Consider the following 15829-nt stretch of genomic DNA (forward strand, 5'->3'; position numbering starts at 1 on the left):
TGAAATTTGTAATGAAACAGATGGAGTAAAACATTATCTGTTTAAATGCCCTATGTTGGACGATAAGCGTTTTACCATCACCACTCTACTTCCATGAGAAGAAAATTGGCCTTGCAGCCTTGACATATTTGTCAAAGACAAAAACTGTTTTGTAGCATTTAAAGAACTAGTTTATACTTATTTCAACAGAACTACTGTTAATTAGGTCACTTTGTCTCAATGAACTGATGCTTTCTCGAACCATGCACTGTACTATACCTATTTGGGTATCTTGCTGCTTTTGTTTATTTAAAGTACACATAATAACATGAACATTACACATGTTAACTGCATTTTCAGTGTCATGATAACTCGTTTCCACGTAGTTCAACGCATTATAACTTTAGTCGGACCCACATTGGGTTCATAGTGTACTATTACATTATATGTTCTCTTAGTTTGTTAATAATATCATGCGCTGGTATTGTTGGTACATATTGTATGGTAATAATGTTAATCCATACTCTTTTGAGTACTGTACTACTGTTAACTGTTTTCGTGTTAAAAGCTATGTAACGCAATAGACTCGGATATTGCGAAAACTGATATAAAAGAGATATGATACAATACTTGGTAATCGTGTATTCACATCTGTATTAGAAACTCAGTACAAAAATCTTATCTATGTATTTGTTTATGTATTCATAACATTGCTATTATTTGCTATTACTATGTTGTTATATTACATTAATTCACATGCATTCATTCCTTTATATTTGTATTATCTTGTTATCTATAAAATGTTCATATGTGTTTATCATTGATATAATATTTTGTATTATATTATCCTATGTTAATTTGTTAATAATACCTGACGTATGTTACCATGTATTAATATAATCAACTTCTAAGCAAGTTATTTTATGTAAGTATTTGGATACTCTATGATCAATAATTTGCCAAGTACATTAACTGAATTCTAAAACTTATATGCCTGTAATCTAACATATTCTTGTTATGTAACCTGTTTTACATGTATTATGCTTGTAAACATTCTGCTCTAAACTTCAGTGGTGCTCTGTGAAACTGAGGCCGTCTTTGGAAATAAATATTTATACAAAGTGAGGTGGAGAAACAGTCATAAGCAAAGGGGAAAGCTCAGTCATATACATCTGATGAGAATACATTTCCTCATCCTTGCATACGATGGAAACGTATTCCCATGAGATGTGTGTGGTTTCATCAGGATGGAACAATGGCCCACACAACTAGAGCATCAATTGATGTTATTTGTCGTCTTTTCCCTGGTTGCCTCATTTCCAGGTACGGTGACATTCATTGGCCTCCTCATTTGCCCGACCTATCCATGTTTAATTATATCTTGTGGGGACACCGCAAGACACATGTATATAAGCATAAGCCCATTCTTTGCAAATACTGAAAGAAGCTAGTTACATGAAAGTCACCAAAATCACCTCCAGAAATGCATCACTGATAACAGACAACACATGGGAGATGTTGTTTTCCAAACTTGATTCTGTAAAATGCTAATTCAATATGAACTCACATCTTCCAACAAATATCTTTTGTAGTAACAATTACAGATGTGATTTTTTAAAAAAGTCCATCCTTTCCATCCCACCCTGTGTGTGTGTGTGTTTAAATTTGGCATATATTTATGGACCAAAACTAGTTGCCAGTCTAATGCCAGTTATTTATTTTTCTCATTTATCTACAGAATAACTTGTTACAGTGCCAATTATTTGCAAATTACTATCATTTAAATATTGTCCCATTCCTCTTCATATAAAGGAGAAATGAGGCATTTGTTATAATCCAAAAACATTTTATATGCAGTCTATGTTTTGTCATTCAAACTGTTTTACATGGAAGGCAGAAGGTTCATTATAATATACAATAACAAGAAAGATTGTTTCTTCTTAAAAACATAAATAGAAAAAATATTTATGTAGGCAGTGCACCATTCCTTCCCTATCTCCCCTGGATGAATTTTAACAATTTTAAATTATAATTTTGATTTCTTCCTGATGAATTTTATATTCTTTTCTAACACTTTTTACATTAATCATAGAGAATGAATTTAACCAGTTCATTATTTATATAAAAACTGAAAAACAATCTACACTATTTTATAATTTTAATAGAAATAAGTAAAATTTCAATGTAATTTTCCAAAATGCAGGCATTTCAAGGTAATTTGTCATACAGGTATTAAGAAACTTTAATCAATAAACTTAGATTTAATGGTTCATAAGAATCAAAAACAATGCAAGTCAGAAAACATATTTTACTCAGAAATGAAGATGTTCTGTGCACAAAAACGCAAGAAGCAATTAAGTAGAAGGTGCAGAACTGCATTCCAAAAAACATTATAAAATTATATACAATGAGTGATGTACTCCAGAATAAATTTTTAGAGGAATGTTATGTGTATTCTATTACTTGACATTCCATTTTGTTAATAAGTCACTAAAAGATGATTTTAAACATTCAAAAATACTGTTTTTTCCAATTAACAATTCAATGCAGAGTTATTATGATGAATGCTTTATTGTTTATTTAGCTCCAGTATAGGGTGTCTGAAAAGTTACTATGCATTGAGAAATTTGTAATGGCATTAGTTATACATATGGCATTGCTTACAAGTCCTGTATGTTGTATTTCCTATGTTTCCACTTTGCAGAAGATTGTGTTACTGCATGGTCATAGATGTTCTGGGTTGTGGAGGACTTCATTGACAATTGCATAATCTCCCAAGGAATCTCTCATACTAAGCCTCCAGACCTCACTCTTCCAGATTTTGGGACCTGTAGACATTTTCTCCTAAAGCATTTGCTGTAAGAGAAAACTGCAGTATCATAGGTGACACATTGCAAGGAACTGAGTCCAAGCGTTATTTTTATTTTATTATTATTTTTCCGTTTTATTATATTTTGTTTGGGGCTTATGTTTATTTAGGACAAAGGTTCCCCACCACTCTCTTGTTAGTAACAAAAAAAAGAAGAAGAAAAAACAACTCACGGAAAAAATAAGCGCCGTAGGAAAAATCTCGCGCACTTGCGTTGCCCAGCGGAAGTAAACGGTCCGCAGAAAAAAAAATGGAGGGGGGAGTCCCCACACTCACTAGTAAAGAAATACTTACTAAACCGTCTTAACATCCCAGAAAATTATGATAAATACTTTGTAAACGGTTTATAAGCTTTGTCGAAAACTTAAAGCTGCCAGAAAAAAAAATTAATGTTAGCAGACTAAGTATGTAAATAAGGGGAGTAACCCAGCTGAAGTGTGACGTCACCTCACAGCATAAAACCTGTACGTTAACCGAAGAAGGAGAGCTGAATTTCCAGAAAGGTGAATTCCAAATCGAGGTGATTTCCAGAGCGAGGTGAATTCGAAAGTGAAGTGATATTCTGATAGAAGTCCAGATTGATAATTGGATGATCCAAGGTGTTAAAGAGGAATTCGATTGACGATTTGACGATATCGAAAGGATTGAGGAAATAGGTTCTTCGTATAGTGAGGTGACGGATAGACGTTTAATTAGTAAGAGATTTTGTTCATAGTTTCTAAGTATTTGATTTGTCGAATTTTCAAAGGGGAATTACTATTAAGTTAATCTAAGTAGCTGAGTTTATTGTCGGGTTGACTTGTCGAATTTCGTTAATAAATTTTGTTTGGATTATAGACATTTGTACGTAGTAAATTCTAGTTACTAATTAAATATATTTGAACTTTTTGCTTTGACTTGATATTTATCGTTATTATTACTAAATTTTTCGGTGCACGCTTAAAAGCCCAGGCCTAGTAAACTAATCTCGAATCCGCATAAAGTACCCGTTAGGTTAACGGAAGTTTTACCGACCGCAGTTAGTGTCGGTTTCCTGAGATACTAAAAATAGTACTTTACAACATCACTTCTATTAACACTTTACATTCTTTAGAAAAGATTTTATTTATTACATTTTGACATCATGTAGAAGAAATTTTATTGTATGTTCTTAAAGCGTGTGTCTTTGGTACATAAAACAAAAGTTTCTGCACATTTTTAGCACTTCTATAGTGTATGGTTCATTCAACAAATAGAAGCAAATGCCAATTAGTATTACTTGCCAAAAATGTACAGTTTTAAAATACAATCATTCAAAGAAGTTTGTTTGTATTTAATTAAAATAGATATTTTACAATTAGTTTCATTTGTTTCTGTGCATAAAAATGTATCATTCTCCAAGAATATAAATGTCAATAAAAACATTAATACAGATTCTGTCAGATATCACATACAAAAATTAAGCAGAATCAACTAAATTTAGGTTATTTCAATTGATAATTCACTAAATTTGCAATTCTCATTGAAAATGAATACAAATGAAGCTCTTTTCTTTCAATTTTTAGTAAATTTTTATATCAGATTTAATTGTAATGTGCAAAGATCATGCAGCTGTTTATAACATGAGAAAAAGACTGAAAAATTGCAATTTATAAATCAAAAGTGATATTTTAGAATCCAGTGTAATGCATTTGAAAGAAGTGTATTCTTAATACCTTTCTTGGATCTTTAATTACTCATAACTTCACACGCAAAAATTATATTGTTGAAATGTTCCAATTTTATTCATTTGAAATAAATAATATGCTGAAATATCACAAAAATTAAAAATAATTTAATAAGACTAAGCTTATTTTACATCTGAGTCAATCGAACGAGTTACCTGACTGACTGTGGATCCGTGATATAACTGAGAAATTAAATTCTTCCCCGAGGTACCTAGTAGAGAGGTTTCTATGGCACTAAACAGTATGCGATTCAGTTCTTGTACGTCATGTTGCTGCATTTCCTGCAAGTGTTAAAATAATTATAAATTTCATTTAACTTAGTTAATAGTGATATGATTAAAGCAGAACTCATGATCAGTAATTTCAAGAACACTAACTCTGAGTTATGTTTAATGTCTCCCACTATCACTAGCAGACGTTGAGAGTTTAGGATTGAGAGAGACACCAGGCAAGTGTAGACTTGAGTTTCTTTTACGTAATGTAAAGCTTATATTATACCATTTGTGAATGTGTACAAAGCTGCAGCCCATTTTCTATTGAATTCTGAGTACTATACATAAACATAATATAATAAGCATATACCATAGTTCTGTAAAAATAAGAGCATGCTCTTATATATGTGTATATATATGTGTAGTATTATTTGTGTTTCTGAGACTCTTAAAAGCAGAATACTATAAAGATACTTTCTATAATTAAAACTGTTATGGATTATAGAGTGTACACAAACCCTGATCCTAACTAAATAACTTCAAATCAGATTAAGTCTCAAAATCACAAAATAATTAAATTTCTATTTTTTGTAATGCAAGACTTGGGCAATATGCCAAGTCTTGCATTATAAATTCCAAAATCCATTCAAATCCCCCAATTCAGAGGTTTGAATTCAACAAATACAATAGCATCTATTTAATGGGAATTATAATGAGAATCAGCATGCTGTGATCATAAGTACACGGAATGTTCACAAATGCATTAGCAAGTACAGTTTACATTCTATCTTGAAAATGATATTTGTTTCTTTTGTATTTACCACAGTAAAAGTTGTTTGTATCAAAAATATAAGTTTGTTTTGTAGTTGGCCATGACATCTACAGATACAATGAACAATAGGCATTATCGGATCTACGTATTAGTCATTATGTGAGAGTCAACAGTTTAAGCCATGGCTCAGAATTATTGTCGGGATATTTTAAACTTATTTAAAATATCCTGACAAGATTGCTTAGCCACAAAATTGGCAACTAAATGTAATAAACACACAACTGGGATTTCAGTACTACTACCACAAACCTTTAATTTATCCAGCAACTTTTCTCTAATTAATTAATAATAAACATTTTCGGCTGTCTTCGGGTTTAATGAACAACAATCGAACAAAACTCCTCATTGTCACTCACGAAGTATTTGATGTTGCATTCAGTTGATGCTTGATAAACCTAAAAACAATTGACAAAGGCAGCTAAAAGTGTTTGTTAAAGATTAATTAGAGAAGTTGCTGGAGAAATTTAACTCTTATATTAGTAGAAACTGTCAGTATTTCATCCACAAAAGACAGCAAATATAAATACTACTATTTATAAATTGCTATAATGATTAGAAAATAACGTTGAATTTTTCTACTGTACAATCCGTTATCATCTTTTATTGCTTATTTGCTAACAAATTGAATTTTTATTATGTTACCCGAACAGACCTTTATTTGGGCTTCAAACCACAGATGTACTTCAGTTTCTACAATGGAGATGTTCACAAGCACAAATGTTTGTAGACAGAGTGCATTTACAAGTTTCAAAAATCTAACAATACAACTGTTGTAATAAAATATTTGGGTTCAGTTGTCAGATATGATGCTGTTTTGAAATGCACAGTGCAAAGATGGTTTGAAAATTTTCAAGTAGATGACTTGAACCTAGAAGATGGAATCAGAAAGAAGAAAATCAACTATATATGTAATAATATTTTACATACAAAATTGAAATTCAATCCTTTTGTAAGGAAAGAACAAATTACAGAGTTTTACTTTATGACAGAATATTAACTAACAATAGAAAATTGCATTGTTTCACAACTTGAAACTAAAATATTTAAATTGATGCAGTGAAAACTTGCATAGAATTTAAAGGTTATTACTGTACTACATATTTTGTAAGAGCACAGCCTAAATAATATTTTTTACAATGATTTTAAACTTTATAACTGTCAGAATAATTTTGTTTCAAATTCATTGACACATTATATAAAAGTTTTCATGGATTCAATAGTTAAAAATAAACCAAAAAACAGCACACTTATAAACTGGAACTGTACAGTCAAATAACCAAAACTTAAATGTGATTTCCAGCAAACAATAAACAAGAAATTTACTGACGACGGCTTCTAAATGACGGCCAAAAATATTTGAGCAGTAAATTTGTTTTTTATTGTTTGCTGGAAATCGCATTTAGGTGTTGGCTAATTGTTTCAATAGTTAAGTGTGTGAAAGATCTTGATGTTAATACATCAAATTTTCTAATGTCATGAATTCAAAAATGAGACTCAAGTAACTTAAGATTAAACTAAAGAAAAATAAAACTCCAATCTAATCAGAAAACTCAATTTTTATAATGCTAGTGCCAAATCTGTAATGTCAAATACATCATTTAATATCAAGAGAATTCCAAGACAAATAACCTATCTTAAATAATTGTATAACTCGAGATTCGTGTCAAATAACTTTATATTTAATTGCAGCATTAAATAATATATTCCCTAAATGTGGAGATACAAAGGTATCAAGTTCTGCTTTAAGTGTCGAAACATAGTAATTTAATTTGAATAAAAAGTTTCTTACCTCGTTATGTTTCCATCCAAAGCTCTCTGTCAGTTCTGAAGTGGAAGCCGCCTCTTGGTTACTCAACAAGAGTCTGGCAAACAGACGTTGGAGTTGGAGAGGAATAATACGAATCTTAGAACCTTTCTTTTGCTTGTCATTCAAAGAACCCAATTCGCTTTCTTCCAGTTCAAATATTCCATCTACAATAATAGTAATTCTAATTTATTTCAGAAAACTGCTTACATGTTCTAAAAATATTGGCATAAAATTATACACAAAAATGTATTAACTACAAAATATTTTTAAAATAGTTGATTTTTGTTGCTACTTCATCCAAATCATGACGGAAATAGTGTGCCAAAAAGTAAAACTCATAAGTAGTGTTAGGAGCTGAACACCCAAATTTGATTCATAGATAACCAGAGTCATTAATAAGTGTGGTCAACTTATGGATCACCGAACTCCTCACTAGTTTTACTTTCCTTTAATCACTCAGCACTTTTCTTAGGAAGACGTCTAACCTTTAGACTTTGGACTGTCATCAGAAATCAATACAAGAAATGAAGATCAAGTGATGATGCACCCATGCTTTATTTACTTATTTTCATCCCAGAGCATATGACTGATTGTTAGTAATAATTCTACATTGTCTCAATATTCACTTCTCAGGCATTTGTTCAATGATAAACATATAGCCCAAAATGAGTTTACCAGAATTTTACTTCAAGAAAAGCAATTAAATCAAATTTATAATGAGAAATTCTTTTGTGAATTTGTCAATTTTTAAAATCAATTATGATCTGTTGGCCAGTATTTTAAAAATTCACACTCAAACAGACAACACACAAATCCTTTTATGACTGGTAAATATTTGTTAGTCATTTGGAACATAACCTAAGTTGATATAATTTAAAACACACATTTAATAAATATGGAAATCTTCTAATGATAAATAATAAATCTTTTAAGGCAACTTATCTTTAAGACATTTATAAACTCCATTAATTAATGGACTTTATAAGATGGATTAATGGAGCATTTCCATCCCTTAAGACCTTAATGCTCAAACTTTTATTTACTTGTTTATTTTTGAAGACTGCCACTAATATCACTATTATTCCTTGCATAGAGCAATGCCAGATTACTAAGAGTGTATAGTTCTAAAGTCTGCTTAAAGGCAGAAATGACACGGCATGTTGTCCTTTGATAGTAATTACTTTTGAAACTGGTAGAGCAACTAATGTGGTGCACCAAAAAATAATACTATCCTCAGAAATGAAAACCAAGTAAACAAAAAAACTAGAAGTGTGTTGTAACTAATATTTTCACTGAAATAAAAATGCATAGACAATCACACTGGGGTATGCCTGATAAGTGAGAGGCTGAATTAGCAAGTGTCTACTATATATAATACACAATGCATCACTGATGACAAAAAGTTCAAAAACTGTTGGTATACTAACAAAGTGCATCATTTGGAAATGCAAAATAAAAATTTGGTTCATTTTGCAACATATTTTCCTTGAAAATTTAGACCAAAAATTCAAATTTTCTTCTCTGTTCAATAATTTATATAGAAATTCAATTATGTTCCATTTAGAATATAACTACAAGTTTATTTTTATCATCATTATACATATATAATCATTAAATTCTGATGGAGTGTTTTAAAATATACTTAACGTTCAGATAAAGGACAGAGAAAATTTGGCAACTAATATAAAATTCTGGAAAAACAGATATGAATTTTTACATTTTTAAAATAATTGCTGGATGTTTATTTATAAATTCTTGTGCAAAACAATCTAACCAATTGATACGATAAAACGTCATGCAGACAACCGATCAATTGATGTTAATGGACACTTTTGGAAAGATGCCAGGATTACTTAAAATGTTCCAGTCAATAACAATGACATTTTGTAATAATTTTGCTTTACTTCATACAGTTAAACGTCAATTCTGGCAATTTATAAACAGAAAAGCAAACTTCATCATCACTTTTTGTACTTTTTCTTTTTTTAAGATTAGCAGACAAAAATGTGTTGACAGTTAACAAGAACAGTCTGAAATTGGCAACAAAAACAAAAATGACGATTATATTTAGTAGCACGAATCACCTGATTTCTGTCTGGAACCAACAGATCTGCTATTTTTAGTGAGTAACTCTAATGTCAAGCATTTACTGTGTCTTACTTTTGACTCCTTAACTACGTAATAACATGAAGAATTTTTAAATATAACTTTTAATAATCCTCGTACATTCAAACACTTTCAAACAGATATACACTCATCCTCAGGGCATACACACAAATATAAACAGTTTTCAAAGTAAAAATATGTGCATGCACCTCCAAAGACATACTTTTTCAGTTGAAAACTGCTTGGAAATCTAAGGTTTATTAATAGTTACACTAACAAAGTAGTTATTTTTTCACAAATCTAAATCTCTCCTAAATTATTATTATTATTATAAATTAAGCAGGCTTATAATCCAAGGAAAAATTACACCCGAAGCAATGCATAAACATGTGAATGACAAAAGGATAATTCAACAAATTCTAGTTAGACTGGCTTCTAAACAAACAGAAAAGGAAAGTATCACTTCACAAGAAGAAAAGTTGTTATAAACAATGTTTAACCACTCTCATAACACATGACTCAGTTCAATTCATCTCATTATAAATGAATTAAAATTAATTAAAGAGATGGGCATCTCTATTAATGAACAATTGTTTTGTTATATTTAATTGTTAAATCACTTCCTTTACCCCACCGCATCTTCCTATGATTTCAAAACAAGAGTGCAAGGTCAAGGTTTCACAGAACATTTATACACACTTCTCAGAGTTCAAGGTCAAGTGAAAGATGTATAAGAGATTCGTTAATACTTCTATATTGTTCATTTATATAACAAATTCCAAATCAATTTTCTTATGACCTTCACAATATGATTAATTCAATTATTATTATTAAATTGATAATTATTTTGTACATAACTTGAACATTTCTAAGCTAATAATAACATTCAATATTTAATCTCAGGTCAATGTCATTTAAAGAAAGGAGTTTGGAATTATTCTGTATACTCCTAATTTAAATTGGGAGTTCCTGGTGTTTTTAATCATGAATCATTTTTCAAAATTGAATTTAATCATATTATATTCCCGATATAAATTACTAACAGGGTAAAATAAATTATCAAGTAAGAATTAATAATTATATTTTTTTATTAAATGTATATCAAAATTCAAAATTATGTATTTTACTTTACTAAAAGTTAAAGATAATATCAGTTATTATTACACAATAGACCAGTGTTTTTCAACCGGGGTGACACGGCACCACGATTGGAGTGTCGCAAAGTTTAGGACCTTTAGGCATTTTCTTGGAAATTTACTTAAGTGTAGTTCAAGATAATATAGATAATATCAGAAATAATATTTTTTATTTAGTTCACCCGGTGAACTAAATAAAAAATATTATTTCTGATCTGTAAGACTAAATATCTGCATCCATAATTTTCCAGTATAATAAGTCCTGTTAATTGATAAATGTACTAGTATACAAAGATAAATTTAAGTTACGATAAAGGACACAAAGGCATAATAATTAAATTTCTTAAATTCCATTTATTTCTGTCCCCACTCGCACAGACTCATACATTCCGTGTTTGAAGAAAGTAGCTTTCGGACTGCATTTCCCTGACTTAAAATTTAAGATCTGGAGGCTATTCTATGTCTTATTTTGAGTGCTTTTGTTTACATTTACACTCTTGTTTGCATTTACATGATATTATCAGAACTGAAGAGTGGAATTACACCTTTGACTGCACAACATGAACTTCAAAATTAATACATGCATGTTTCCTTATTTGGAACTAAACTTTACTACTGTATAAATTTCAGTGTAAAGTTCCAATTGCATGACATTTTCATTGCCAATAGCAATTGGTTAATTGGTTTAGTGACCATTTTCAATCTGAATTAGATAGAAATAGCAAACGAATTAGTACTGATATCACCAAGCTGACAAGATATGATTATTTACAACAAAGGATTCATCTAAGCACTACTATAAAACATCTCAACCCATATACAAAGCTCTGAAAAAAAGCCAACTGGAAACAAGATCTCTGATAACTCAAAGAATGCATTACGGCCACACACCACTTTAGACCAACGGCAACGTCTAGTATCGGTGGGAAGGACAAATGCCAATACCTCCATAATAAATGGAAAACATAAAGTGTAACTTCAGTAGTCGGTCGGCTAAAGCTGTACCTAGTGCCGATCAGCAGTAAGTGAGATTTTGACATCATAAATTATTAATGTGTTCATTGAGGGGTTTTTGTTTGTTAACTTCTTTCACTTTTCTAACAAAGTTACTAATATTTGTTGAGCTTCCATTATTTGATAATAACTAGTAACAAACAAGACCTACTAGAAATTTTTAAAAATCTTTAACGCGAGATTCTTTGCTTTTTCATATTCAAATGATATTTTGATTAGAACTTGCATATTTTTTACATTAAAAAAAAACAAATTATTATTACTGAAATGTCAAATGACAGCAAAGTTAAATTGGGCTACTTGACTGCTATTATGTTTAATTAATTTTTAAATAACTTGTTGTAAAGTAGCCCAATTTAATCCGGCAGTAGTTTGGCATTTTACTAATATATCAGGTTTTATAATGTTTGCACAAGAGCTAAATATTATGTTCAAACACATTCAAATTCTATATTACAAAAACTATGTATTACATTTCAAACAAAGTTTGTTTTATGTATTTTGGAAGAGTTTCCATCAGTCTAGATTAAAGGATCTATCCCAATTCTCTCAAAAACAGTTCAGTCTTTAAAAATTAACAAACATAATTAAAGTTAAGTAAACTCTAAAATATATAAACATTAACATTGTTAAGTTTGATATAAAGAGAAATTATCTTATCTCAATTTTTTTTATGACAAAAATATATTTCTGATGAACTAAGTCTAAAATTCAACATTATCTTTATAACGCATTACTAACTTGATATGACAAACAAATAGAGAAAATACAGCTCAAATTAAATTCAAATTCAAAAAATTCTGGCACACTATTCTTAATTTTTAAAAATAAATATTGCCTTTTCTGACAATCAGAAAATTATTATTATTATTATAAATATATTTTTTTTTTATAATCAATAATTGCTCAAATCATGTTTTAATTTAATATTTGCAGAAATTTATAAAACAAATTCTTGGAGAATTATTTAATGCAATCGTGTCCTAATTACGAGAAATGACGTAGCACTTACACAAAAATGGACAAACTAGTCACCACGATTACTAGGCCAAATTAATACACCTTTAATGGTGGGTAAAGTTTAAAGAATGCTGATGTTTTTGATCCGGTTAACGGCCCTTCTTCGGCAAGGACGGCGAAAAAGACCGGTGGAAGTCGAAAACAGAATTCGGCTTTTGACCGTCCACACCCAAGAGGGTCTGTTAACCGGGCCAAAATGTTAGCAATCTTTAAGATTCGTCTACTATTAGTTTCGACAGTTATACAAGTCACCACACTAACAAGTTGTTATATTCATAAGAAAACCACAGCTTTTAGATTTGTTTCACGCTTACTCAGAATAAAAATGTAAAAGTCTTGCTTAACAAATGCAAAGTAACAAATTAGATCATTTATGTGATTTTTCTATTATATTATTGTAAATAAAACACTAAATGATAACTAACTTTTTACTTTAATTAAGAAAAAGCTGTTCTTTAAAAATATTCAAAAAGTTGATCATGAATAAATGTATTCTGTTTACTATTTCATCCTATTTTATGAACTGTAACATTAATGAATTATCATTTTTTTCTATTTTCTTGTATATTATACTGAACATCAAATATCAGTTTAAATGATAATAAAACCACAAGATTATTAATAATAATTAAATTATTTAAAGGGTGTTTCACAATGTTTTGACAATTTCAAAGTTCAATAACTTGTGTTAAAACCGAGATACGGCGACGGTGCACCCTCTATTAGTAGTGCGGACTGTCAACTTTCATCTCATATAGGTTACTACACGATAATCCCAAGGCCATTGAGGAGAAGCCATTATACAGAGATGTATAATGCTGGTATACAGAGATGTTGAATACATTCCTAATCCCTACCCTTTGCCGTCATAGACGTCTCCGGTCAACTTGGTTTCAACAAGATGACACAACATGCCACACAGCCAACAAGAGCTTTGAAGTTTTCCATGAAGCCTTTGGCAACTGCATAATTTACGCACTCGTTTCGAATGGCCATCTCGCTCACCCAATTTAACCCCACCAGACTTTTACCTATGGGGTTATTTGAAGGCGAGAGTGTACTCCGACCGGCCAAGAAGCTTGTAACAATCAAGAGATCAAATTCGAGATAAAATTTCCAGAATTCCTCCAGCAGCTACAAAAAATGTGTCCAAAAGCTGGGTGAAACGCCTCGAGTCTTGTGTAGCCACGAATCGTCGTCAATTGTTTGACGTAGTATTTCATAAGTAAAATTGAATAAATTTTGTACCTTGTGTAAAATTTTAAACTTTTTTTAGCAATTAGTTTGTGAGTTCTTCAACTTTGAAATCATCAAAACATCGTGAAACACCCTAATATAATAATGCATTAAACAAGCAAACAATTTAAAAGAAACATTTTTTCATTACAATACGACTGAAATGCATTATAATATTTCAATATAATCCAAAATAATCACCTACCGAATTAAATGCAATAATCTTTTACAATAAAGACAACACAATAAATAAAACACAACAGCAAATTTCATCATAGGCTACCCATCAACATGCCTTACATAACAAACTTTTTATCCTTTCTCTATAAAGACTGATGGCCAATAATTACCTTTAAAAAATTATTTATAAGCAACCATTAAGCAAAATGATTTTTGGAAAATTTTATACTTTTTTCTCTTTATTTGGAGAGTGTCCCTTAACTCTCTTTTGGGTGCACAACTGTTTCTCTATCACAACCACTTTCTTTCTATCGGAGGTCATTTTCACGATATTTACTTTACTTCTTAGAAGACCGAAGGCGACCAAAACCGGGCAAAACAATATCGGCCACCGGAGTCGAGCGAATAATAACCGACAAGCTCACAAACGAATGGTCAGGGTTTAACTACAAACTATATACCACACCACTATACGTGGCAAAGGTTCCCTTAGAATCCTTTCACTCATTTTACTCCTACGGGAACCATCCAGAGCTCCGACAAAGTCCAACCACCTCGTCCAAAACTGCATTTGTGTTCCGGGGGATACTATTACGTAATTTCGGCCAATCCGGAAAACTATCCAAACAAAACCGGCAGAAATTTGGTAGGGAGCCCGTACGTAAAAATGCCACCTCTGGCAATATCGAGGGTTCTAAACGTGGACCCGTAGCACGGACAAAACTTTACCTCTACGTTTCCTCATCCGCAAGATCAATACGGTAAGAGACGAACTCCAAATGAGAAGTTTTCCACCCAATCCAGAATTGGAAACCCGCCTGCGGGAGCTAAAAAGTCAAAAGAACCACAACCGGCACATGGTGCACGACTCGATATTAGGGGTGGCCGTATCCGGCGAAGGGCAAAGCATAGAGGTGTGGACCCTTTGACTATTTTGCACCTAATGGTGTGACCATCTGATTCAGAGATGTAATTACACTTAAGAGACTTACCCCTGAATTCCGGAGTTAATAAAAGAGTCTGTAACAAGGTATTCAAATAACAAGTTGCACCCTGATTTTCGATTCCACTTAATCCGTAAACGGATCTGGGTGGAGGCACTCTTTTGGCACTCTTCATTTTGTTATTTTCTTGAAAGAGATTGCCGAACATCACCTTGGCGGCCGATTTTCCACCAATTTATGCTAAGATGTCACGTCTCTTATAAAATGTTGCATTATTATTATTCTGAACAAACGGACGATCGAGTAAATTACGGATTGCATCGAATTATATTCGATTTATTCTTTAAAACGAACGATAACCTATGTTAGCATTCCGCTTGTTTGTTTACGTCGGCATGGTGGCCGCCATTAACTCTATGGCAACCGCTGGCCGGTAGACGTCGCTCTCCTTTCCCCACGCTTAACCTTGCGCAAGGTTATTCTAGTGTCGTGTGTAGGTGTTTTGCTTACGTAACTTTAACTGTTGTTGAGTAAGAAGCCTTTCTAAATTTTAAGTAAAGTTCTCTCGCTATTAATTTTACAAATCTCTCTTGCTCTTTTATATTTTACAGCGCGTTGCAAATCTCCGCGTTTTAAGATCTCCTGTACTAAAAAGGTAAAAAAAAAATAACAACAAAAAACTTCCGTCGATATCTGTGGTGTTGGAGTGAATTTAGCTTTAATATCACAGCATGGTGTAAAGATTAGGTAACGAAATTTAGCGTGGTAACTTGTATACGAAGGGCACT

At 31.3% G+C, this 15829-nt stretch overlaps 1 protein-coding gene across 3 annotated transcripts in view; it reads right to left on the reverse strand.

The window, feature by feature from the left end:
- LOC136969173 (ubiquitin carboxyl-terminal hydrolase 40-like) overlaps window positions 1–15474 on the reverse strand; it is a 51042-nt gene extending 35568 nt beyond the window's left edge. For all 3 annotated transcript variants that reach the window (XM_067263269.1, XM_067263268.1, XM_067263267.1), the window contains exons 1-3: window positions 15090–15474; window positions 7388–7569; window positions 4710–4835 (exon numbers count right to left, since the gene is read on the reverse strand). In XM_067263269.1, coding sequence (XP_067119370.1) covers window positions 4710–4835; window positions 7388–7569; window positions 15090–15249 — 468 coding nt within the window. In that variant the 5' untranslated portion in view covers window positions 15250–15474. The remainder of the gene's footprint in view (window positions 1–4709; window positions 4836–7387; window positions 7570–15089) is intronic.
- Window positions 15475–15829: the final 355 nt, after the last annotated feature.

This window comes from Centruroides vittatus, unplaced genomic scaffold (genome assembly GCF_030686945.1).
Source record: "Centruroides vittatus isolate TY-2023 unplaced genomic scaffold, ASM3068694v2 contig_1752, whole genome shotgun sequence".
Lineage (NCBI taxonomy): Eukaryota > Metazoa > Arthropoda > Arachnida > Scorpiones > Buthidae > Centruroides > Centruroides vittatus.